This window comes from Elgaria multicarinata, chromosome 19 (assembly GCF_023053635.1).
Source record: "Elgaria multicarinata webbii isolate HBS135686 ecotype San Diego chromosome 19, rElgMul1.1.pri, whole genome shotgun sequence".
NCBI lineage: Eukaryota > Metazoa > Chordata > Lepidosauria > Squamata > Anguidae > Elgaria > Elgaria multicarinata.
Window position 1 is genome coordinate 17,212,635 of NC_086189.1, and position 26,800 is coordinate 17,239,434.

At 45.7% G+C, this 26,800-nt stretch overlaps 1 protein-coding gene across 1 annotated transcript in view; it reads right to left on the minus strand.

Moving 5' to 3' along the window:
* AK8 (adenylate kinase 8) overlaps nucleotides 1-26,800 on the minus strand; it is an 85,569-nt gene extending 58,769 nt beyond the window's left edge. Inside the window, exons 1-5 of the mRNA XM_063144729.1 lie at nucleotides 26,686-26,800; nucleotides 24,724-24,808; nucleotides 13,509-13,558; nucleotides 11,090-11,203; nucleotides 6,460-6,528 (exon numbers count right to left, since the gene is read on the minus strand). Coding sequence (XP_063000799.1) covers nucleotides 6,460-6,528; nucleotides 11,090-11,203; nucleotides 13,509-13,558; nucleotides 24,724-24,808; nucleotides 26,686-26,769 — 402 coding nt within the window. The 5' untranslated portion in view covers nucleotides 26,770-26,800. The remainder of the gene's footprint in view (nucleotides 1-6,459; nucleotides 6,529-11,089; nucleotides 11,204-13,508; nucleotides 13,559-24,723; nucleotides 24,809-26,685) is intronic.

Consider the following 26,800-nt stretch of genomic DNA (forward strand, 5'->3'; position numbering starts at 1 on the left):
GTGCTTCCCTTCTGGTGGACATTTTAAACGTGGCTGTTTTTGCCTTGCGCTTAATAGCTTCTAATGACTCAGCCAATTTCATTCTACGGGTGTCATCAGTGGCAGCTAGTGGCTCCGATGTCAGTAGGGCAATAAATCCACTCCAGGTTTCAGTCAGGGATTCAAACCCACAGAGGCCTGGGCCTGGATGGACGAATTTCTCAGTTTTGGTCCTGCAAATGGACTTTGCAAATGTCAGGTTGGATCCTGGATCTGCCTTCCTTGAGAAGGGCTGTGCTTAAAGAAGGCCCCACTGCCTGATTTTGGGTGGGGGGGTCCCTCCATCTCCCCCATGCCACAGTCCCATGACTGTCTGTGTAGCATTTTCAGGGTTTGCCATGGGAAGGAGGCGGCAAAGAAGTCCACAGTGGATCCAGTATAAATCTAGATTTCGATCCACTGGTAAATTCAGTATGAGGGAGAGAAAGGAGGTGAGGTTTTTTTTTAATTAACGTAGGAGAAACTGAAACTGACAGAGTCGGCCCATTCCTACAGTTCTGGTACAGAAGAACTCCCCAGCTCCCTAGTGAGTGGGAGGCACCCACTCAGAAATGGGTCCAAGTTTGAGAGGGGCAGTCGAGAGCCCCTTGTTGGGGCTCTCTTGCACCCATCTTCCCCACCCCCAGAGGGCTTCCTTACCGGCGGAAGGTCAGGCTATGGTTTGCATTCTAAATAATGGACAAGCTTAACAGTGGTTTCGTGTCATGTTTGAAGACGGTGTTCAGATGTCATGCTAGAGCCAGCCTTCCTCAACCTGGGGCGCTCCAGATGTGTTGGACTACAACTCCCAGAATGCCCCAGCCAGGGGCATTCTGGGAGATGCAGTCCAACACATCTGGAGCGCCCCAGGTTGAGGAAGGCTGTGCTAGACCATGGCTTAGAGCATCTGAATGAGCACCGCACTGCATAATCCTCTCTCCCACACAGCCAGTCAAAGGATTTCAGAAGCACTTACTTTCAACTTTAGCACTAACCATACTTAGGGCCTGTTCAGACGACGCGCTAAGCCATGGTTAGGCCACTAACACTTTTGCAGCAAATGGTTAGTGAGCGTGTTTAAACTGTGGTTCTGTAGCCACCATTGTTAAGAATGGTTCACACAACACACCAAGCGACAATGTTTAGCTCAAACTGCTTAACCACTATGGCTTAGCATGTCATCTGAACAGGGTCTTAGTTTGAAAGACAAGCCAATATTAAACCATGGCTTATTAAGATGGCTTGTTGAAACTAACCATAGTTAATGTTAAATCAGGTTCCCTAGTTTGAACGTGACGATAAGCCGCGTTTCGGACAAAGTGAAAGTCAAACCTAATGAAAACACATCACAGTTTAGAGGCAGCAAGCCTGCTTTTCCATCTGCTCATAACATCCATATCTAGATGCAGTGACCTCTGGGAAACGAAGCAAAGGCCATAACCATCATTGGACCATTCAGACATGACGGCAATAATAAACCATGGTTTCTGATTTTGCTTTGCTAGACAATCATAAACCTTCTGGACATTATGCCAAACCAATGTTAAGTCTCTTGATCCATGGTTTGGCATGATATCCAAACAGAACCTTAGCGATCTAATTCCTCTGTGAATTTATATACATTTATGCAAATAAAGGAAAACCACACCAGATATTTGACCCTTTGGGATAAATATCTCTCTTGAGTCGAGGGGGTGAGGAGACAGATAAATAAATAGATAAATTACTGAAGCGGCTCAGCTTTAAAGAGCTCTAAGAGAAATCAGGCAGACCCAAATAATTCAAGTGCAAGTGATTTGCAATGCAAAAGTTTAATTCTACTTTGCAAATTCAAAATGAGTGGATAAATTATGGATTAAGGCACACAGTATTTTGTACAGGCAAACTGACAACCACTTTCCAGTCATTTAGATTTTCCTTCAAATGTCTCACCTCCCGTTTCCTTGAACAATTCAAAAAGACTGTGGCAATTTTCCTGAGGCTGAGGGAAAGGGGAGGACAGCGAGAAAGAGACACCCTAAAAATGCAATTATTGCCCTTTTAAAACAGAAATAGGAAGACAAGGAAGAGGGGTTTTAATAGTTAACGAACTAAAAAAAAAAAAAACTTCTACCATTTCTCCCCCAAGATCTTTGATGCAAACTATAATGAAAAGGGAGTTTGCAAAGGAATTAAGAACCATTTAAGAACCAGTGTGGTGGAATGGTTAAAGTTTCCCCAATCAGTCCCGAAACTCGTTGGGTGACTTTGTCCCAGTCTCTCTCTGCCTAGCCTACCTCACAGGGTTGTTGTGAGAATAACATGAGGGGAGGGAGCACGTAAGCCCACTTGATCTCTTCAGGCAAAAGGTGAGGCAAAAATCTAATAAAATAAATTGCATGGATGTGTAATACTTCAAGGATCTATGACCAAGATGAGGAAGGACAGATTACATTCACTTAAGAGACAAACAAATAAATATACGACAATATCAATTTAACTTTAGGATTTCCAGGAAGTTGCAATATTAACGAAGAACAAATGGAACAATAGCAACCAAATGTAAACAATCCTAACTCTAAATGACAGTTAATCTGGAATAATAAAGGATAACTTTTGTCAGTCTGTCAGCACCATAGCTCCCAAACTGTGAAATCCAGACACTTGAAACATGGCATGCATATTGGGGAGGGGGCGCACCTCAGGTCATTTGGTTTTTTTAAAAAATGCATTAATTAATTTCAATTAATTGAAACATGTCCATGTGTTCGAAGCCTGCAGTACCATCTCCGGTCACTAGGTGGCAGGCTTCCCTGGCTGTGGTGGGCTGGGCTTAGCCACCCTTTGGATTTCCCACAATCCCCCAGAACGACGCCAGATTAAGCAGAGAAAAGCCAGGAGCAGTAGAAAATACCAGCGATGTGAATCACAAGTGACGAACTCTGAATAGGGGCTGCGAACCGGCTATCCCCTGCCTACTTCCTTTTATGGGAGCTAGTGGGAACCAGGGAAGGTCAAGCAGCCTCAGGAAAGTATATCCCACAGTACTAGGACACAGTGAGGTCATCCCATGAAGTTGAATCATGGGGGATTCAGGTCAGCTAGAAGGAAGGACTTCTTCACACAGCGCAGAGTTAAACTATGGAATTCCTGTCCACAAGTCGTAGCGATGGCCAGCAATTCGGATGGTTTTAAAAGGGGGGAGTGGATAAATTCCTGGAGGAGAAGGCTATCAAGGGCTACTAGCCCTGGTGGCTATGTGCTATCTCCAGTATCAGAGGCAGTAGGCCTACGGACACCGGATGCTGGGGAACATGGGCGGGAGGGTGCTGTTGCCCTCATGTTCTGCTTGTGGACTTCTGACTGGGGCATCTGGTTGGCCATTAAGCAAACAGAATGCGCAATGAGATAGGCCTTTGGTCTGAGGAGGAGTGATTCCTGCCAGTAGGCCGATATGTTGGCGTTTAACTCCCATCATCTCCAGCCAAGTGATGGGAACTACAGTCCAACACATCTGGAGAGCACGAGGATAGGGCAGCACAAAACGAAACAAGCCATGTGGGTTCAAATTCCAAAGATTGATAGACATACTGCTTCCTTTTGTAAGGCGACTTCTTTTCATTTGGGATTCACTTTATCACCATCACCGCTTTAAAAAGAAAACGTCCTCAGCGGTGCTAATAATGAACACTTTGATTACTTTTAGATTCCTCTTTTTTTATTATTTACTTTTCGGAGGGGCATGAATCCCACCTCCGTGATTAACATACCTTTAGTTAAATATGCATTAAGGTATTTTTAAACGTCTTTATTAATTCATACCACGTTACATAAATACGCCTTCAAAAACACTGGCATTGATTTAAATAGGACTACGGGAGGAGGCTGCCTCTCCCACGAGGCAAGCAGCGGATCTGGAAGAGCGGCCAAGTCAGAGAGACACAGTGGTGGGTAGAATCGACCAGGACGGGCTCCTGCACAAGCCCGACAGAAAGGGACGGGATCCGGGCAAAAGCACGAGAGGATTTCCTGGTGGATTGTGCCCACGTGCCAATTAGCAGTGGGATTTGGGCTTTCTCCCGCAGACACCAAAATGCCATGGGGCCGGATAAGACACCACACAGAAACGATCCATCCAGAAGAGGAAGGGCTCCTGTTTCATTATGCTTCAGGTTTCGCCATTTTTCTCAACAACCCCATGCAAGGCTGCATTGGCTTGAACCAAGAAACCCATGGATCTGCGCACCACGGTAGACTCTCGCCTGTCATGGCTCAGGAACGGGAGTCCTCAGAGATGGAAGCCTTCAGCGACAGTGGTGCTGAGGGGATGTCAGAACCACACACCCCCGTCGTTTTGAAATGGGGGCATGCTGCCTCGGATCTCACGTCCTATCCAGGTGACCCCCAGGAGTGGCCACTACCCCTGCCAGACTCCGAGGAGTGGACCTCAGGTTCCTCTAGTGAACAGGAAACCCAAAGAAGTCATCCACAACTGTCTCCCCACCTGCACTCCACAGGAGAAGCAAATGCCTACAGGAAAAGGTCACCAGCCCTTTAATTCCTAGATACAGGGCTTAGAATCATAGAATAGCAGAGTTGGAAGGGGCCTATAAGACCATCAAGCCCCTGCTCAGTGCAGGAATCCACCTTAAAGCATTCCTGACAGATGGCTGTCCAGCTGCCTCTTGAAGGCCTCTAGTGTGGGAGAGCTTGAAGGGTGGAGCGTCTAGAAAGGCTCTCCTGGTCTGACTATAGATCAATGCCAGATGCTCCCAAGACTGCTGTCCGAGGTCCTGAAACTAACTCAAGTCCTGCTTCCCCCAATGGAACAGAACGTTGCTAAAGGAGGGTGTTGTTCAATTTTGTTGTTGTTTATTCGTTCAGTCGCTTCCGACTCTTCGTGACTTCATGGACCAGCCCACGCCAGAGCTTTCTGTTGGCCGTCGCCACCCCTAGCTCCCCCAAGGTCAAGTCTGTCCCCTCCAGAATATCATCCCTCCATCTTGCCCTTGGTAGGCCCCTCTTCCTTTTGTCTTCCACTTTCCCTAGCATCAGCATCTTCTCCAGGGTATCCTGTCTTCTCATTATGTGGCCAAAGTACTTCAGTTTTGCCTTTAATGCCATTCCCTCAAGTGAGCAGTCTGGCTTCATTTCCTGGAGTATGGCCTGGCTTGATCTTCTTGCAGTCCAAGGCACTCTCAGCATTTTCCTCCAACACCACAGTTCAAAAGCCTCCATCTTCCTTCGCTCAGCCTTCCTTATGGTCCAGCTCTCGCAGCCATAGGTTACTACGGGGATACCATTGCTTTAACTATGCGGACCTTTGTTGTCAGTGTGGTGTCTCTGCTCTTAACTATTTTATCAAGATTTGTCATTGCTCTCCTCCCAAGAAGTAAACGTCTTCTGATTTCCTGGCTGCAGTCAGCACTGTACTCCAATGTCACTATTGTAAGAGTTCCCAGCAAAGACCAGGTTTGCATTCCAGTCACCAAGAACAGCCAGACCCACTTGTGAATTATTACCCAAGTGGGCAAGCACTTAAAATGCAGCACTTTTTGCAAATAACAGCAGAGCCAGAGGTAACGGTCAGCGATAAAGAAGACGTCCGCTTCGGTGTTCAATACCCGTTAACCACCAACGTCACACATTGATTTCTTTTCTTTTTTTAATGTTGCCTGTTTATCCAGCTGGCCCACTCAGAACTCCGCCACTGCCCCCGGCAGTCAACAGAGCTACACAGGGTTTCCCTTTGATCGTCTCAGCGCTGGAAGATTAGCATATGCACACACTCTTCTTCCCTTTTCGTCTGCTCCAAACTCTCCGCGCTGATGTACGAGGGATCAATCGCACCCCCACCACAAAAAACTCCTTGTGCCCCTCAAAAAAAAAAAACCCTCCCATTTCTTTCTTTGCTTTCAGACTCTAAAGGCTCACTATCTGTCAGGGATGCTTTAGGGTGGATTCCTGCATTGAGCAGGGGGTTGGACTCGATGGCCTTGTAGGCCCCTTCCAACTCTACCATTCTATGCTTCTATGATTCTATGATCATACACGACCGGGGCCACTGCCAGCCCCATAAAAGACCCAGATCCCAGGCCCATAAGACGCAAATCTGTGTAAAGTCAGCGTAGGCTAATATCTATCTGACCATGCAAATCCGTCCACTTAACTTCTCCTCCAAATCATCTCAAATGAAATCCGTTTGTGCCCTGACTCAGATCATCCCGAATCAATGGAAAACACATCATTTCATCCCGAAACCTAATTGCCATACAGGGGAAGATTGGGGGGGGGGGAGTTAACCCTTCCCTCCCCAGCTGCAGCCCCCCTTGAAAACTGCCTCGGGGGGGGGGCTTTCCATTAGCACTCAGTGGACACTCAGGATTCATGTAGAATAGATCCGAGGCCCGGGGCGAACAGCACCACTGCTCATGTTTTCATCCTCCAAGGAACAACACTTACATTGTGAAGACAGTCCTTGACCTTCAGGCGTTCGTCAATCAGTTCAGCCAACAGCACGTCCGGAATTTTCTAAACATTTTTTTTAAAAAAAAGGAGAAGGAGAAGAAATTTCATGGGTCAAGAAGCATTCACAATGCCATTCCGAGGGAATGTTCACGCCTTCAGTAGCCGAATAAACGATCTCAAATGCTCGGAGGGATCAAATCCTTCACCCAAAATAACGCAGACACAGTGGTACGCTTAGGTACTTTCAGACACTGGCCTTAATAAAGGCCTGAGGGACCCACTCTTCAGATGTGCCTATGTATCCCTTCACTTGCTTCAAGGTCCTCCCGTTCATTCCACTGTGTGAATCACTGGACGTTTGCCCTGAAGTCCAGCCTTGAGGGTATCACTGTACGGAAAGGAAACTGGGGCGGCGAATATTTGACCTATGGTGGCTATGTGAGAGTCAGTGTTGTCTAGTGGTTAGAGCAATGAGCTTGGGACACCTGGGTTCTAGTCCCCACTCGACCATGAAGCTCGCATTGTGGCTTTGGGCCAGTCACTAACTCTCAGCCTGACCTGCCTCACAGGGTTGTTATGAAGATAAAATGGAGGACCATGTAAGCCGCATTGGATTCCTTGCAAGAGGGAGAAGGGCAGGTTATAAATCTAATAGTAAATAACATAAATGTAAAAAAATGTGCCCTCTTGGACAGACCTCCTCTATCTTTGATTTTTACTGGTCGCTATTTTCTTTTAACTTTTTGAGGGCTTTTCTTTTAATGTACATACATTTATTTTATTTATTTATTTATTACATTTTTATACCGCCCAATAGCCGAAGCTCTCTGGGCGTTTCACAAAAACTGGATATATCCATAGCAATGAATATATATGAAATGAATGTATGTAACACACACACACACACACAACTTTGGCAGTCAAGAGGGTGCAGAGAATCTATTTATGCTGATCGTTCATCAATTTCCATGAAGCAGATAAATAATTTAAAAGAGGAGGTACTCCAGTGAATATTAAAGACTGTTCCAGTACAACATTTATCTGTATAATAACCTCTGTTTGAAAACATCCGCTCTCTCAGCTTTCCTCCTAGTGGTGCCCTCCCATAATTCTCTGTGGCTGTGCTGGCTGGGAATTATGGGAGTTGCTGTCCAGGACATGTGGAGGGCAACAGGTTGGGGAAAGATGCACTATTTCTCTCCGTCAGGGCCAGGCTGTGAACAGCCTGAATCCAGAGTGTTCTCCAGACCTGGGTGTTTGCCGGTTGCTGGACTTGGGGCTGGAGGCTTGAGCTGGAATCTGTGCTGGAAGGAGCAAGTACCAGGAAGAGCAGAAGGTCAGATCCTGGTACTTATAACAGGCCAATCCAATCCAGAGGTTTCACACAGTATCGGTCAACTGCAGGGCTGACGTCACACACCCCTATTCCCTTCTGAAGCCAAAGACTGCTCTGAGGCCTTTGAGTTAACTCCTCTAGCTTAAGTCCCAACTGAAGGCCATGAGGTTCCTTGATTAGGTCCCTGACAGTATCTAGAAAAGTGTGTGAGTAATCCCTGAGGGGCCGGCTGCCAAGAGGAACAGCGGACGGTTCGTCTTCAAAGGAAACTGGACACAAACCATCCAGAGAGCAAAAGCCGGGCAGGCAAGAGACGGACAAATTGACACCATTAGGCCTTTTCCTTGGTCCCCAGTGTCCCTGAGACTCAGTCCGCTCAAAAGCAACTGTTCTGAAGGCAGCTGCATTCACACAGGTTAAAAGAGAGAGAGGGAGGGAAAGGAACCGGCGTGTTTCTGGGAAGCCTGCGGTCCCGCAGGGTGGCGCGTCAAAGCCTCCCCGCAGTCTCTCGCGGCTGGAGCCTGGCTCCGCGGCTTTGAGGCTGTCATTTTACAAAGGTGCCTCACGCTGCTCTCAGAAACAGCCTGTCTCCCGTTTCCCTCTTTGATGTATCATTCCAAGAGGGGCTAGTGGCTGCCGGGGGGCCGCCCTGCTCAAACTCGCGGATCCAATTCCTTGAGCCCCGCCACTACGTGCTCCCGTCCTCTCTTTTGACTGGACGGTGGGGGAATACGTCCAGGAGGCTTTTAGAGGCGATGTGGTGGTGATGGTGGAAGAGGCCATCAGGCAAAGCTGCTCTTGTGAAAAGCAGAGGCCTCATCCGGCATAGGCTCCTAGCTGGTTATGTTCTCATGCAAGGTTTGTACGCCCGCGAGCAGAGTAGGCACATCCAGCTCTGGTCGAAGGGAGGGTAGCCTTCCAAAGAAGCCGCCTTGCACCAACAGGCCAGGAGCGATCAGGTGATCTTATCTGATCCCAGTGATGTGGTTAGGTAGTTTTAGGCTCTGGATCCATCGGTCTTATGGGGCAGGAGGGCAGAAAGGGCTCTTTAGTGGGAAATATCTATTATTTCACTTACTTCGCCTGGTCTTACGGGGCCTTGGTCTTTAGATCAGCCGTGGGGTACCTCAATCCTGCCCTCTGGGCTTCCCCAGATCATCACACTCCCTTTCCCCTTGGAAAACCATCCATTTCATTGTTTTCCAGCTCTTCCACATTCCCCACCCCACACATTCTAAAAAGTTGAAATGCCTCATGGAAGGTTTTTGTTATGGGCTGAATAGAAAACTCTTTGCCTGCCGGCAGAAGGACAACAAAGAAGGTGCCAACCTAGCCTCCCTCAATAGGAAGTTCCAGAGCTCGGGAGCAGCCACCGAGAAGGCCCTGCCTCGCATCCCCACCCAACGTGCCTCGGATGGTGGCGGTGCCTTTCCCCGTACAACTGCTGTCCTACGAGCAACCGGCTCCTTTAGCAAAGGCCAAGCTACTCTCACGACTACTCAAGCTCGCTACCGGCTGGCCTGCCCTTGCTTTGCCTCCAGCTCCCTCCCCTCTCCAAGCCCTTTTGGCTCACTCTGAAATGCACGCTGCAGATTTAGACTCCTGAGGGAGGCCGGCCTTGTGTTTGGAATACTGGAGGGGACTTTTTTTTTCCCCGTTTTCTTTTTACCAAAAGCCTGTTTTTATACAAACACCTGCCGAGCCAAAAGGACACGTAAAGCGCCGTGTCAATTTCATCACACACCCCCACGCACACACGCCTGATTTTTGCCAGATCTCTTTGACTTTCATGTCCCATCCCATAATAATCAAGGAAACCCTACAGGGCACCCTTGAAAGTGCTGCTGATTAGCCTGAAATATGCTAATAATGAGAGTAATTAAACCGAAGGGGATTTTGTGTGTGTGTGTGTGTGTGTGTGTGTGTGTGTGTGTGTGTGTGATGTTTTATATTTTCGCCCTCCAAATTAATTGTGTTTTTTGCCGTACAACTGAATAAAAAAGCATCTCTGACAAGGGGGAATGTGGGGAGTTCAGGATCGTTTCTCTTCTGAAAGCAAAATAAAAAGAGAAGCCAAGGCGGTAGCAAGAGAGCTGTCCAGCCAAGCAATAAGAATTGGGGAACAAGGCCAGCAGCGAAGCAGAAGGAGACGTTGCATCAGTTTTCGTGGAGCCCTGATCCAGAAAACACAGGCACGCCTTTCCTCCTCAAGAGGAGACTGAAAGATGGAAGTCCTTACGCTGTCAGTTGTGTGTTGTGACTCTTGGTCTGGACGTCAGTTTAGACCCATCATAGGAAGTCTCTACATTAAGGGGAAATCACGTTGCCTTACCAGGGCTTTTTGTGCTTCCTGTTTCTTTGGCGCAGTTGTAATGGGCTGCTTTACACGGGTGGAGAAGGGTGACCACATGGCTTGAATTGCTGACTATGTGGTCTGTAATTGAAAACTTCCCCTCCTCTCGGTGCTCATAAACTGGAAAGGGACTCCACCCTCTAGTGGGTGCTTTTTAGCGCAACTTCAGCTACACACAGCAGGAAATCTTACAATATTTCAGAAGAATCGGAATATCTGGGGGGGGGGGTCGGGTTAGAACGTGATGACTGGGGAAAGTCATGGGAGATGTGCAGGAGGTGAATTTTAGGATATTATTAGGATGCTTTTAGGACGCTTTTAGGATGTTTTTTTAACAGTGTATGCTATGTTTCTAATCAGTATTTTATGTATTTTATGATTGCTGTTGTTCCTCACCTCGATCCAATCGGAGAGGCAGGTAAGAAATATATTATTATTATTATTATTATTATTATTATTATTATTATCATCTCATGTGGCAGGGGCACCGAGAGGCGGGCCTACGGAGATGATTTTAGCGTCTGGGCAGGCGTATAGGGGGGAACATAATCCTTCAGGTATCCTGGCCTGAAGCCATTTAGGGGTTTGACATTTAAGGCCAGCCCTTTGAATTGGGCCCGGAAACAGGCTAGAAACAGCACAGATCTCATTATTTTAGCAATGGCTGCCCACCTTAAATCTACACTATGGGCTGTCAGTTCAAAAGGGAAACATGTATTCTCAAAGCAGAAGAGGAAAGCTCTCGTCTGCCATTTCTTCCCCAGGTAGGAAGCCCGTTCGGCACGCGTTCACCAGCCCATACTGGAACCGCCGTCGATCCAAACGAACTGCGCTAATTGGATTGCTCGTCGTGCGTCGGCGAGAAAACACGGCCAATGCCACAATTTATCTTTCCCTCCCATGCCGAGATGGCATCGTTGCGTCTGTCTTTGTACCTGCTGTCTGTCTTGATACTCCTGCGCTTCGACGGCCACGGATGACCATTCAGTGGCTAACAAAGTCTCCTGAGAGATCCGTGGGGTTACCAATTGTTTACAAAGCCACATTGCCTGCGGGGAAAAAGCAGAGGGAGAGGAGCTGGAGAAGGAATGAGAGAGGGCTGCATCTTTCCAAAGGAAAATAAAGTGCATTTGAAGGAAAGAAAAACACTCTGGCGTTTTCAGAGTTCTCAGTTTGAGTGTGCAACTCGTAACGCTTAATGTTAGAAAGAGAAACCCACAGTATCGATAGAGCCATCCGTGAGAGGGAAGGGAAGTGGCAAATATGTTATCAGTTACTTAAAGAGGAGATATAGCAGCCATTCTTGTTCAGAACTGGGATGTTTTCATTTATGGGGGTCACTTAAAAAATATATGCTCCTTCTGCCTCCTTCTATGGGATGGAAGAGACTATCAAGCACACCCACCCAAGGAAACCCACACTTCTTATATTGTTTCTTTGTGCCAAAAGTTTTCAGTCTTGTTGTATCCTTGACAAGGGGGTATACGTATAATTGGTTAATTAAGAATTATCCAGCCTTAGATAGAGTTGAAGGATATGGTGTGCTAACCTAAGGGCAAAATGAAGTGATGATGATGACAATCGTTACAGACAAAAAAGAAAAACACACTTACCTCATTGACATAGCAATACCTAATGACACAAATATTACAGAAAAGGAAGAGGAGAAGAGAGAGAAATATACACCACTGGCTGTAGAAGTTGAAGAACTATGGCAACAGGAAAAGGCACAATTATCCCGTTAGTCACATCAGTCACTGGCATCAAATCCAAAAACTATACAGAAAACATTCAGAAACTGGGCCTACCAAAATACATCCACACCAGAAACCACTCATACTTAAAACATGCTCAATTGTCAGGAAATTGTCGAATCAGTAAAAGACAGCATGACTTGGCAAAACCCGTCATGTCCGTCTGGAAAACCGCCATGAGTGAGAAAAGAGATGATGATGATTAAAAAATATATTTTCATACAAAAAGAGAAAAATAAAGATGGCAATCTGATACAGACACCAGATGAAATGAGCTTTGAAGGGGAATTTGAGGAGCTCTGATGAACTCAGGTTTTGCTTGTACACGCATCACTAGGCACAGAAAACTAGGTAAAGAAGCCCACTTGTGTAAAGGGCATCTGCGACAGGACCATGGATAGCTCAGAGTGAAGTTTGCTGGTGCGAGCTCTCTATTACTAGAAATATAGGAGGACGTTGTCTCAGCAGCCAGCTAGAGCCAACTGAAGCCTTATGTAGGCAGCCACAATCTGGAGTGTGGTTAGCTCTACCCCTTCTTGAGTTGCTGGCTTAGACTTCCACGTGGCTGAGGGGATGGAGGTTCTGCTGGGGGTTCTACCTCTGTCTGTCATTACTTGCGTGTATTTTCGTGGGCATTTCCCCAAATATACACATCCGACTGTTCTATATAGACTGGACTTCCTTGCTTAGAACTGACCCTATTAGATGATATTAGCTTGATGGCATTAGTTGACATTAACCACAGGTCTTTAATGGAGGGGAAGCCATTGCAGTATCCAAGGGTGGGGATGGTGGACACATAGTCCCTCCACCGCAACTGATGACTGCTATTTAATATGGGAGAAGCTATCAGGAAGCTCATTGAGATGGAGGAAAAACACATTTCTATCTCTTGGAGAGACAATTCATCTCCAAAGACCTCCCACGCATATCACTCTAGAAGCTGGTACCTAGGCTGAAAGTTGGCAACGTATCGGTAATGAATACTGAAGGAGCTTGGTTGGGGGAGGGAAGAGTTCGACCATTTGGACGGTTGGCTCTTCAAAGGGAAAGGGCTGTAGATTAGTGGTAGAGTCCTTGCTTTGCATGAAGAAGGTCCCAGGTTCAATCCTCCACATCCCCAAGTAGGGCTGGAACTCACTACCACGAGATGTTGTGATGGCCACCAATTTGGATGGCTTTAAAAGGGGGTTGGGTAAATTCCTGGAGGTGAAGGCTATCCATGGCTACTAGTCCTGATGGTTGTGTGCTGCCTCCAGTATCTGAGGCAGTAAGGATGTGTGCACCAGTTGCTGGGGAACATGGGCGGGAGGGTGCTATTGCAACATGTCCTGCTTGTTCATCCCTGGCCGACGGCTGGTTAGCCACTGTGTGAACAGAATGCTGGACTAGGTGGACCCTTGGTCTGATCCAGCATTAGCCATTGCTGCCAGTCCGTGTCGACAATACTGGGCTAGGTGGACAGGTTCCCAGGTTCCTAAATGCTTCCTGGCAAAATGCTGAGCATTTATATAGGCTCTAATACAGGCAATTCTAGCTCAGCTACCCTGTAGCAACAGTTCCATTTGCAAAATGGAAACAAGCAAACGAAACCACTTACAATTGTCGTTTTCCCAGAGGCTGGAGGACCAAGAATAAGGATCCTTGGAACTGCAGATGAAAGAAAAACACATGAACGTCAGGACATTGCATGGCATAACCCCAAATTATACTATGCAACAATTATACTATGCAACTCTGCACAATTCCACGACTTCCTTGCCATTCCAGTTCCTTCTACTGATGTTTCCTTCTTAAAATCTCAGTCATACCTCAGCGAGAAGACATCCAGTTTGAAGCTAGTAGCCTTAGGATGGTTGGGATGGGAGGAAAAAGAAATTTTGTAGTCTACCTTTTATGCAATATTCAAGACACATTTTTTTTTAAGAAAACCAGTAATTTTCTGTTTCCTTTTTGAACATTCCCCACATACCCCAGGGTGTTAGGAAGTCCAAGATACATTCCTGGAGGAGAAGGTTAGCAATGGCTACTAGTCTGGGTGGCCATGTGCTACCTCCAGTAGCAAAGCCAGTAAACCTATGTACACCAGTTGCAGGGGAACATGGGCAGGAGGGTGCTGTAGCACTCATGGCCCTGCTTGCAGGCAGCTGCGGGACTAGATAGGCCAGATCTAACACTGTTCTAATGTTTTTATACTTATCCACATTGGGTTTGAGGAAATTTGAGGTGAGCAAGAGAAATACACACACACACACACATAAATTTTGTTTTTTAAAAACATACTGTTTAAAGGGTGTTTTTTTAACATCAGACCTCATCCTGAATTATTTTGGTACATTGTTTAGGTCCTGGTTGGCTCCTGGCTATCTGCAAGATCGACCTCTCCTGTACAATCCGCCCCACACACTCAGGTCCTCTGGGAAGAATTTTCTCCAGTCAACATAAAAAAAAAATGCTGACAACTATTACCCAGAGGGCCTTTTCCTCTGCCGCTCCCAGATTATGGAATGGCCTGCCGGGAGAGATTCGTCAACTTAACAGTCTTCCGGATTTTAAGAAAGCTATAAAGACTGATCTCTTCCGGCAGGTCTACCCAGTTGAATTTTAAGACGCCTTTTAATAATGTGCTGCTTTTAATAATGTATTAGTTTTAAATGTTTTAATTAGGTGTATTTTATGGCATTTGCATTTATGTTGTACCCCGCCTCGATCCGGAGGGAGAGGCGGGTAACAAATAAACTTATTATTATTATTATTTAGAAAAGAAGTATTTATTTTTTAAAAAATGACTGCTGCTCATTCCCAAGGCAAAAGAGGAGGTCAAAAACCTGCCTTCCAGGCCTGACACGGATCGAATCGTCCTCCACACGGATCCTGCGGAGTGGAAGGATCCGACATGTCTCTGCGGGCAGAGCACAGCCGCACCCTTCTGGATCGGTGCACTACACAGGCCCACACACGCCAGCCATCGCTGCCAATGGGCGCTTTGCTAGTCAAGAAAGAAGACGGGTCCGTTTCTCTTTCCTCTCACGTCGCCTTGACTTGAGACTCGCTACCTCCCGGGCAGAGCTGGAAAGATGAGACACCCTGTGCATTTCCGAGGTTGCTTCTGGAGCAGACAGTAAAACTTTTCCCTCAGCCACTAGAGAAAAACAAGTTACTCTGCGTTTTCCCTCAGTCCTTTTGTCTCGTGCCCTCTTATCCCCCTGGCCGGCATTAATATCCAATTCTCCCTGCTCTTGTTCTTTGTGTGGGTGTGTGGGTGTCTCCGGCCAATCTCCTTTTGGTTGGGAGCAAGATTAAAGGCAAGAGGGATAAAAAAAAGGAAAAGAAAAGAAAAACGTAATAAATAAACCCGGTGCACCAGCCGACGGTGCGTGTATGTCCCTGTGTCGTCTTCGTTACGTGGACGTGTGTGGGTTTTTAATTCGTTATTCTGTCTTGAGCACTGTGGTGGCTTTAATGATTAAAATATGGGAGAGAAGGGCCTTGGCGGAGTGAATCTCGCGTCTAGCCAACGCGGATTACGCAAATAATGATTTAATTAAGGGGGAATTTAATTTTGGGAGGGGGGGGAGAGAAACACCAAAAAGGAAAAGGGAGACCTATCTTGGGAAAGGGCTTGGCGGAGATTTAGTCAGGAGTGTAGTTTAGGGAGGCCGTCCCCCTCACGCTCACTCACACATGGTGTTTCAGCCTACTTGTGATTATTCCTCAGGAGCGTGGATCCGCCTGGCAAAGACTCTACACGTTGAGTAGCTGCGGGTATAATCCACTCTTTCCCAAACTCCTGAGCGCTGCGTTATTTCCAAATGAAAATGAGAGGCACAAACTCAACGCTTCACACACTCAGAATTTCACTTTTGCACCACGAAAGAAACAAGAATAATCCACTCTCAGAGACCAGGTGTGCACACAACCTCTCTCGCGGTGTCTTCATGAGTCTCTGTTCGGAGCATGCCTGCCGATGAAAAGGGAAGCGAGCGGAGACATACAGAGACTGACTGGGCAGCCTCTTCTGAGATTGGATAGTTCTGGCACAGCGGGCAAGATGGGCTAGTGGTCCACCTACATTCGTCAGTCTCGGGATCTTGCCTTGGCTGGCTGGTCCTCCCTTCATCGTGCAAGAAGACGTTCGTTCGAGCCTACGGTTTGCATGCATGATGGATTCCGTGTTCCACGTTTCAAGACCAGTGGGAGGCCAATATCGCTACTGAGCCCAGCTACTTGTCGCGGGTCCACCACTTATTTGCATTTTTATACGGCCCGATAGCCAAAGCTCTCTGGGCGGTTTACAAAAAATTAAACCATGGAAACCATTCAAAATCTAACATAAACAGCTGGCAGTTGCAAGGCGATCAGGGCATAGTGATGACAAATTGGGCCAGGAGTGGGGTGGGTGGGCACTACAACACCCATCACCCTTCTCCAGACACACTAGCACTGCCCTTGAGATATACTAGAGCGCCCTGACCCCACAATTTCAGGATGGCTATAAGAAGGAACCCATGCACAAGGAAATGAGGAAAAGGTCGCCGGTCATCCTGTGCAAATTACACTGTTTGAGTTTAAAGGCAGCTTTACCACAAAGGTTAACGTAAGATGCCTGCCTCGGATATTAGGTTGAGGGTGCTACGGAGGACCGCCAGAACAGGAGGGATACCGATCGGGCCCACAGGGTCACAATCCACCCATTCATTCCAATGAGGTTGGGCAGGAGAAAGCCTCAGGAGATAAAGTCCCAGGACAGGGGTGCTATTTAAACCTTTTAACACAAGACGGAAAGAAAATCTCTTCCACGCATGCTTTTCAATCCGCCACTTGTTGTATTTTATTGGCGAGCAAATATATCCGATAGATAGCTAGATAGATAGATAGATAGATAGATAGATAGATATCCTTCCCAAAATCTTTCGCCTCCTCTGAAATCTGACATTGGGACTCCCGCCGTTTTCGCACTGGCATTTAGAGGTTGCGATTTCCTTTCCCACCACTGTGTTTTATGCAATTGAGCAGTGTGATGGTTGACCATCCGAGTCTTTTTCCAAAAACCGTTCCCCTCTCGCCCAGGCGCCTTTTCTGAGAGCACTTGCTGCGAAGATCATTTCCATCGAGGAGTCTGGCTAGCCCAAACATAAAAGGCTGGGAGTGACAATCCTCGGTGGATCTCACTCTCCAAAGGGAAGCTGTGCTCTCTGTTCTCACCAGATAGCTCTGGGAGGCGAAAAGGACTTTTTCTTTTTCCTAACGCTTCGCAACCCCTTTCAGGATGGAGCTGGGCAGCTGCAATTTTTTAAATCATGTATGAAGCCCCCAAATTACAAATTCATCTTTACAAAGTTATCTGACTTGGGAGGTTTAAGGAAGTACTCCTCCACTTATGAGCTTTTGCAAGTGCGACAGACAAGGGTACACAATGTCAGGAGAAGAATACTTTAAAAAAAGATACATCAAGCTGTTTTTATCGCCTAATTTCTTTCAAAATGTAATGTGATTAAAACGTACGGGCTTTTCCCCCTCTCATTTCTTTTCTTTTTTTAAAAAAAAACCTTTACACCTTGAAACTCCAGCCTGGTAGTGAGGAATTATTTATAAACAGAGCCATCGAAATGTGCTCTGGTGCCAACCCTAATCAACTTCTTCAACCCGCTTCAAAGCTAAATAAAAAAACCCGGAAAAAAGAACCTTTCTATCTACAGATCCTTTTGAGGTTTAAGTAGGAGCACGATTTAAAATTCACAAGAAAACCCTGAGGTACTGAGGCTTTAATACACAGCTTTTTTGGACAAACGTTTGATAAAAAACGAAACGTACCATTATACACACCGTATCACGCTTTAATATTGCCCAGGGCTACTGTAAATGCTCACTTTGTACTAAATCTGGTTTTCCTTCTGCTTAGGAGTTGGCAGCAGACGTGGCAAAGCAGAGCGCGCCGATTTACTCATTTGCACGCCGGTAAGAACCTTCTACTGCTCGGTCCCTAAACATATGACATGGGGGCAGAAGGGGGAGCATTTCTAGGGCAACCTCATATCTACTGCTTAACCTTTCCAACTTGTAGATGGATCCCATTAGAAAGCCAAAGGCCACAATTCAACCAAGTGAAATGGTCCAAAGCTCATTGATTTCATTGACTTCCTTGAATTGTGGTCGAGGTAGTAACTAAATGCTACGGCTATGCTTTATCTGTTTCCAGGAAAGACTGTCAAAAATATTCCATCGTTTGTCTAACTGGGTTAACTGTTGGAAGTGTTTCTTATAATTGTTGGAAGTACTTCTTTTAATCACATGTTTAGGAAATGCCCAATAGTTGCCTCCTTTGGGGAGAAAGTTACTATATGGATAAACTTTGTATTGGAACACTCTTTAACAGTTACTGATGGACATGTTCCCTGAAATTATTTACCTGCTTCGTGGAAATTAACTCATGTCCAACATAAATGGAGTCTCTGTGCGCTTTTGACAGCCAAAAGATATACTGCAACACTAGAAGGATAAATGCTCACCTCCTATAATGCAATGGATTGAGGACATAACAATGCTATCAACATTCAAACAGGTGGTATATAAGCGCCATTCACAAATGGATACATATATGGATATTTGGTCTGCTTTTGTTGACGTTTATGTATAATCCACTTTTTCTAGAATGTTGTAGCCAACTGAAATTGATACTTTTAAGGAGTGTACTTATAGTATATTCTTTTCTTTATGACCTTTTTGTTTTGTTGAAATGTACAATAAAAAAATAATATTAAAAAAGAGCATTCCTTTCGAATCTTCTGTTACCTGCAGAGATGGAAATTTGTTTAATACTAGGTAACACTACTTAATTCAGCTTCTCTGTCCCTCATGAGTTTCCTGAAATAAATACCCAGCTTTGCTAATGTAAAGAATAGTAAGTGATACTATAGTATAATCATGTTAGCCTTTTGTTTAATTTAAAGATTACGTGTAGCACTCATAAAGGCTGTTTTAGTTGTTCAGATGTTTTCAATAAATTTACATGAGAGTGGGTTACAACGCACTTCACCAAATGCTAGAAGTGGAACTCTTAGGACGTTTTGTGGTTTGAAACTGACACTTCATGAGAATATAACATTTGCTGCAGATCTACCTGACAACTCAGAGCCTCCAGTACCACTTATAGCACCGAATGAAGTGGGCTGCGACCAACAGAAGCTCATGCAAATTTATTAAAACAGAAAGAACAGTGTGTTCCCATGCCCCCCCACCCCTTTACTTTCCCTGACAGAGGCCTTGTGCATTCAGATTCCGTGTTAGGGACAGACTGAAATAACATTTTGGTTTTGTCAGAGGAAGTGTTTTCATAAGAGCCAGTAGGAGGCTTCACATGCAACACTAAAGCCATGAAAGGCGCACGAGTTTAAGTCTTAGGCTCACACACGCACACACACTCCTCTCCTCTCGCACAGCCAGGAGGAATAAACCAGGATTTGCTTTCGCTTTCCCCGATGCCTGGCTTGTTGTTAAGTGCGAGCCAGGAATCACAACTGTTCTATGGACTGTCCAGAGATCTTCAGCTGTTGGGCGGTAGAGAAATGCAATCAAGGTGCACTTCTATGACAGGGACATTATGCAAAGCAGGTGGTACATGGAGGCAATCTCCACCTCCGTGTTCCCCCCACATTGCATTTTTGCTAGATGGGTGTTTTTACTCATCTAGCTGATCTTCACCTCCATGCTCCCCCCGCATTGCATTTTTGCTAGATGGGTGTTTTTAATCATCTAGTTGATCTTCACCTCCACGGTCCCCCCACATTGCATTTTTGCTAGATGGGTGTTTCTACTCATCTAGCTGATCTTCACCTCCGTGGTCCCCCCACATCGCATTTTTGCTAGATGGGTGTTTCTACTCATCTAGCTGATCTTCACCTCCATGGTCCCCCACATTGCATTTTTGCTAGATGGGTGTTTTTACTCATCTAGCTGATCTCCACCTCCGTGGTCCCCCACATCGCATTTTTGCTAGATGGGTGTTTCTACTCATCTAGCTGATCTTCACCTCCGTGCTCCCCCCACATCGCATTTTTGCTAGATGGGTGTTTCTACTCATCTAGCTGATCTTCACCTCCATGCTCCTCCCACATCGCATTTTTGCTAGATGAGTGTTTTTACTCATCTAGCTGATCTTCACCTCCATGGTCCCCCCACATCGTATTTTTGCTAGATGGGTGTTTCTACTCATCTAGCTGATCTTCACCTCCATGGTCCCCCCACATCGCATTTTTGCTAGATGGGTGTTTCTACTCATCTAGCTGAGGTGTTGGGATGGGGAGGGAAGCAGGCTGGGGAAGGCTAGAATTGCTTGTATCCCTGATTCTCCAGTCCCCTCCCTTTCCTGCCTACCAGCACATCCCCTTTCTTTCCTCTCCAAGGTTGCCTTTGCGACCTCGGATAACAGGCAGTGCAGTTCTCTCCACACTATTTGCAAGGGAGAGGGGGCTCGGACTGCTGGGTCCAAAGTATCCTATTCCCCCCTATCTCTGTCTAGGGTCCATAGGATTGCTCTCTACGTTAATTGTGCAGTACATGAAGAAGTAACCTCTTCTCCACCCAACACCAATATGGTTAACATTTTTCATTTGTTTGTTTTGGATCTAGCATGAGGAGGAGCGCTGCGTAAACCGACCTCTCAATGCAGCATTTCGTGAACACTGATTAGCCCTAGATAAAGGTACGTTTTGATAGCCGCTGTGATTTTCTTCCTAATTGTCACCTTTAAAAGCTTTGCCAGGCCTTCGCTGTTATTATAGTTGCGTTCAGCTATGAATTATTACCACTTTTGTGAACAGTGCAGGGTGTGTGTGTGTGTGTTTTCACTCTAAAAGAGTACTTTAGAACCTATTATTAATTAAAAGCTTTTCTGACTTCACATCTGGGATAGATGCACTCCTTTTCCTTTCTTCCGCATCTCTGTTTGAAATTTCCTCTGGGGCGAAAACTGTCTTGCAAGGAGAGATCATGAAAATTCATAGCTTAGCTGATGACTTTAATAAGGTGAGTTTTTTTTTCAGCCCTTCCAAACAGTCAGCATCTTCTTCCGTGATCAAGAATAAAAAAATTAAACCAGCTTTCTAGAAATTTCTCCTCTGCTGCTTTCTTTCTTTCAACAGTGCTTAATTTTTATTATTGTTCCTTCCATCCCTTAACATGGATGCTCTGAACTTTAGCAGATACCTGTAGTTCTTTAACAAAATATTGTCTGATCCTGTGAGCTTGTGGAATCAAAAAATGCTGACTTCTTGGAAGATAAAGGACAAAACTGTACCTTGGTCATTTCTTACATTTGCATCCATATCTTCCTCCATGGATCTCTGGGCAGCATCTAAGACCTTAAGATGATCCCTGATGGATCCATCTAATCCTGGAGTCTCCAATGTGGTGCCCACGGACACCTCTCTTAGCGCCTGCCAGACTCCCTCATCCCTCCTAACTTTTATTTTAAGTTTTTTTAAAAATTAAAACATTGTTTTTCAGATAGGGAGTCTGACAGGCTGCGAAGCGAAGAGCAGCTCTTCATCGCCATCTTTATTTTGGGATCCAAAGACTGGTTTGGTGTTTTGGAGTTCAGACCCCACGTCTGCCCTGGACTTAAGTTCTTGGGCAAGAGACTTTTCTTTTAGCCACACCAGCTTGGCTTCTGAGAAATGAGTGTTTTGTGACTGGCCGTGCCCACTATGGGAGCCATTTTATGAATGGCCAAGCCCCACCCCCATGGCAGCCATTTTGTAAGAGTGCCCATGACACTCACTTAAAAATCCAACTGTGCCCACCAAATTGGAAAAAAACCAGGGACCCCTGAACTAACCTAACCTAACTACTAACCTAACTACATGTTTCCAGGTAGCCCCTAAGCCCCTAAAGGCAACAGCCAGCCAGCTCCTACTGTATTTCGAGATAGACTGCTCTAGACTGTCATAGTCACTAGTAATCACTAACAGAGTCAGACTAATCGCTCTGGACTCCGGCAGCAGGAACCAGGCGCTTCACTTTCTGCACCACCATGGCAGTGTGCTAGAGAAGGTTGGCGCATTCGCTGCTGCATTTCAGTATTGCCACTGTGGATAAAGACGGTGCTGCATCTCAGGTAATCCAGGTGGCCAGCAGGGCTCCACCTGGCCCTACGACACAGCTGACTCTGGCTTGGGCTCTCAGCCCAGGCAGAGACAAAGTTGCTCTTGGACTCCCTGTTCCCACTTATACGCTGAATGGCTTGTGAGCTTCAGAATAAAGATTTGAGGCTGGGTTTCCCGCTTCCAAACCCAACATCATGGCCTGCCGGGAAGACAATCCAGACCAAAGGCAAGCAAAAGTCTCGTGCTGAACCAATGAGACTCAAAATGTTTTAAAAGTTTTAACTGTTAAGTCTCTTTTGAAGGCCCTACTTGGGCCAAGAGGTCATTCATAAACTTACAAATAGATGAATTCCTTAACAATAAATCCTTCCTCAAGGAATGGGACCTGAAAACGCCTGAAAACTCTTCCATTCTGCACTTCAGAAAAAACACTCTGAATCTAATGCTCTGGTTGCCAGTCGTGTTCGTTTTAATAGGGTGACCATATGGAAAGGAGGACAGGGCTCCTGTATCTTTACTATTTGTATAGAAAAGGGAATTTCAGCAGGTGTCATTTGTATGCACGGAGTAGCTGGTGACATTCCTCTTAGGGCCCGGCTATTTGTGGGACTGCCTCACTCAGTACAACCTTGCTAAGATCAGCAGGGAAGGCCCATTTGAAGACACTTTTTCCTGTGTTGCTCTTAGACCACCCTGAGGTTATGCCTGTTCCCCACACTCTCTGCATTCAGAGATGGGGTCAAGATAGATCTTCTGAATTTGGCTTTTCAAATGGTTATGGTTTTTAAGGATGTTTTTAACATTTTGTGATTATTGCTTACAATTTTCGTTTCCTGCATTTTTATTTTTATTTTATTTTGCAAGCCGCCTTGGTTGGGTCCAGAAAGGCAGTAGAGAAAAGAAAGAAAGAATAAATAAATCTGGATGCGTGCAAACTTATATGCAGAAACATCTCTTGGATTCAAACTGGAAATGTGCTCTGCTCGCCTCTCTCCACCCCCCTCCACGAAGATAATTTAGCTTCAAATCCGCGTCTGTCGGAAACCCAACCCTAAAATATAAAGAACCGTGGATGCCTCTAGTGACAAGGATTTTATTGACGTCGCAACAGAACTCCAGTAATGGTTTACTCTGGGTTTTTAAAGAAACATCAAAGCAACACGACACCCAGCCTTTCCTTGACAGCTCCGGCAGAACAAAAAATTAGAGCACTGTTGTGCATAGCCAAATCCTGATACGCCTAAGGGCAAACGGTTTGTAAATCAAATAATTCTGATTGAGGCTACACGGCTTTTCATTGTGGCAAGGAACGCAGGCATCCCGTTCAATTCGTCAGCCTTTGTTACTTATACACACATACACACACACACACACACGAAAGAGACCTGCGTGCTGTTGCTCCGGCTGAGATGCCATTGAGCTGTGGAACTCATTAGCAGTGACAAATAACTATTTTTTTAAAAAAAAAAGACAGACAAAAGCTGCCAACCCAGATAGCCAAATATATACCTGACAAAAGGGTAATTAGCAAATTTAACAATATCACAAGGAAGGGGACATGGAGAACTCCTGCCGGAATTCCCCGGAAATGTTTGGTTTTAGTTTTTAAAACATGCAATCTTATTGGGCTTTCCAGAGGAAAAGAAATTTAAAGCGTCTCCAAATCCCTAAAAATTAGCACCCACTGAGCCATGGGGACCCTCATGAGCAGCTCATTGTGCTGACACTAAGAAGAGGTGGTGTCCGTTGTATGAGGAATTAAGGGGGAAGGAGGGGCTGATGGGTTTTTTAAGCCACAAGATAAAAACAATTCAACAGACAGGGAAAATTAACTCTTGGCAATTGTACTTATGCAAGCACCTGACCAGAGATGCTCTAAAAATGTGTCATCTGCATGTAGACAGAATGATGCAGGGGGACGTGCAGAGCAGAGGGAGATTGGGAAGCGGGCCATTCTAACCAGCCCTCATGAAAGACTGCTTTGTTTCTTTCCCTCTTCCCTCCCCATACCGTTTTCCTTGCGTGTCGTGTCTTTTGAGATTGTTTCGTTTTTACTGATTGCGTGTAAGCCCCTCCCAGAGCCTTTTTGGCTGAGGAGCTTGATAAAAAATACTGTAAATAAGTAAATAAACAGGCCGCCGCTACCTCCTTCTCTGCTGCAATATGGCCTGCCAGTAAGTCTCTCAGAGCCAAGCCAACCAGAGCGGCAAGCTAGGTAATGTCATGGAGTTCCTCAGCTATGTAAATGTCTTGAGGAGAGAGAGAAACAAAGAGAGACCGCCTGCACGTTTTCAGGAGGCCAGAAAGGAAGTTTGGCTTCTCATCTGCTGTGTCAATGGCCCCCTGGCATTCCAGAGGACATGATCAAGGGCCTTCTGAACTCCACTGGCTGCCCAGGGCATAGGCAAAGTTGTAAAGGGAAGACAGCAAAGAAGTGGATTGCATTAAAAAATATCAGTAGGAAAGAAAGTATCCCCGTCAACTCCTTCTTCTCTGGCTGGCTTGGCTCTGGGGTTAAAGACTTGCTGGCTATTGTTATGCATAGGGTGACCCTATGGAAAGGAAGACAGGGCTCCTGTATTTTTAACAGTTGTATTGAAAAGGAAATTCAGCAGGTGTCATTTGTATTCATACACCACCCTCCGCATACCGGATTCAGCTATACGGCTGCCAGTGGCTGAACTGGCCCATCAGTTCCATCCCTTTACTCACCATCCTCATTGTCTAGCGTGAGCTGTTTTATCAAGAAGTCTAAGGGCTGATCCGGCTTGTGGATTAACAAACCTTCCAGGATGCCCTAGAAATGAATGAATGAATGAATGAAATAGACCCAGAAGGAAACCGTGCTGAGTCCCCCAGATCACAATCACAGCACCCTGCTGAGCTCTTTTCAAAGATCAAAAGTGCACCTGAGAACATGGAACAAACCTTAAAGCAGCCTTCCTCAACCTGATGCCCCCCAGAGGTTTTGGATGAGAATTCCCAGCATTACTGACCATTGACCATGTTGGCCAGGACTGATGGGAGTTGGTCCAAAACATATGGAGGGCTTCAAGTTAAGGTTGAACTAAAGCCTTCCAAGAGCTAGATTGGGTCTAGCTGCAGCTGTGCCCAATGGCCACCAGAGGCCACTGTGGGCATTGCCAAATTAGCAGTTAAGTACACCGTGGCCATCCCGTGGCTCTCATCACTCAGAGCCTGATGCCTGGAGGAGGAAGGAATTTATTTATTTATCTATTTATTACATTTTTATACCGCCCAATAGCCGAAGCTCTCTGGGTGGTTCACAAAAATTAAAACCGTAATAAAACAACCAACAGCCTAAAAACAGATGAACATAGAATTTTAGGGGTTTTAGAGGTCATCTAGTCCAACCCAACAGCATCCGCAGAGGGGAGCAAGGGGAAAGTGGTCATTTCCCTGCAATGAGCCATAATACTTGGATTCCCAACTTTCATTTTAAAAAAAAACACAGACTAATCTCTAGCCCGAGATACAAGACAACATTTGCAGGTATGTTTCTGCCCATTCATTATGTGAGAAACCTGTGTCTTTGGCGAATGAATGAAATCATAGCAGTAACAGTCTGGATAAGAAACATCTTGGATTATTTTTAAACCATATAAGTCTTCCCTAGTAGGTAAGCAATTGCTGCACCATTAAAAAAAAAGTTCTGAAATCCAGGATTTTAGCTTAGCTCTGAGTGCGGCAAAAGCGCAATATAAAAAATCAGAAATGCCCTTCCCGTGCCATGAGAAGCAGCAACTTTATCTCATGACAGGAATTATGTAGGGTGACCCTATGAAAAGGAGGACCGGGCTGCTGTATCTTTAACAGTTGTAGAGAAAAGGGATTTTCAGCAGGTGTCATTTGTATGCATACAGCATCTGGTGAAATTCCTTCTTCATCCCAATAGCTGCAGGAGCCCTCCTCTCTTTTGTATCTGGTCAAGAGGGCAGGGCTCCTGCAGCTTTAACTGTTATGATGAAGACAAAATTTCACCAGGTGCTACATGCATTCAAATGACACCTGCTGAAATTCCCTTTTCTATGCAACTTTAAAGATACAGGAGCCCCGTCCTCCTTTTCATAGGGTCACCCTAAATTATGGGAAGCAGGGGTCTGTAGCTCCCTGCCCCCATAATATGAAGCTAGGGGGCAATTGTGGGGCTAGGTGGTTTTAAAGGTTTAAATGTGTATGAATGTTTGTAAACCTCCTAGAGAGCTCCAGTTATTGGGCGGTATAGAAATAAAATAAATAACATTTTGTTCTATTATTATTATTATTATTATTAATAATAATAATAATAATAACAATAATAATAATAATAGCAACATTTTGTTCTATTATAATTATTATTAATAATAATAATTTCCCTTTGTTCACCATTAAGATATTTTATTGATATAAATTATGAAAACAAATGAAGAAATAAAATAGGCGGCCCAATGGTCTAGCTCAGTATAAGGCAAGTTGTGGAAGGACGCTCTAGAGCATGCTGGGAATTGTAGTCTCCTAGCAGGTCCGTTCGCCGCGGTGGTTGCCGGGAGTTCTCACGCATTCCGCCCCCCCCCCCCCCCGTCTGGTTCTGGAAATTACCTCATGAATTCTACCGTTCGAGGCGGCAATTCGTTCCCTCCCGCCGCCCGGGCGTCTGGGCCCCCTTCCCCTCACCTGCATCAGTTGGTACAGCCGGTGTTTCTCCGCGTACAGCCCCATCTGCGGAGGCATAGAGAGAGGCCTGGAAGTGGCGTCCATGGCGGCCCTAGCAACCGTTCGTTGCTAGGGG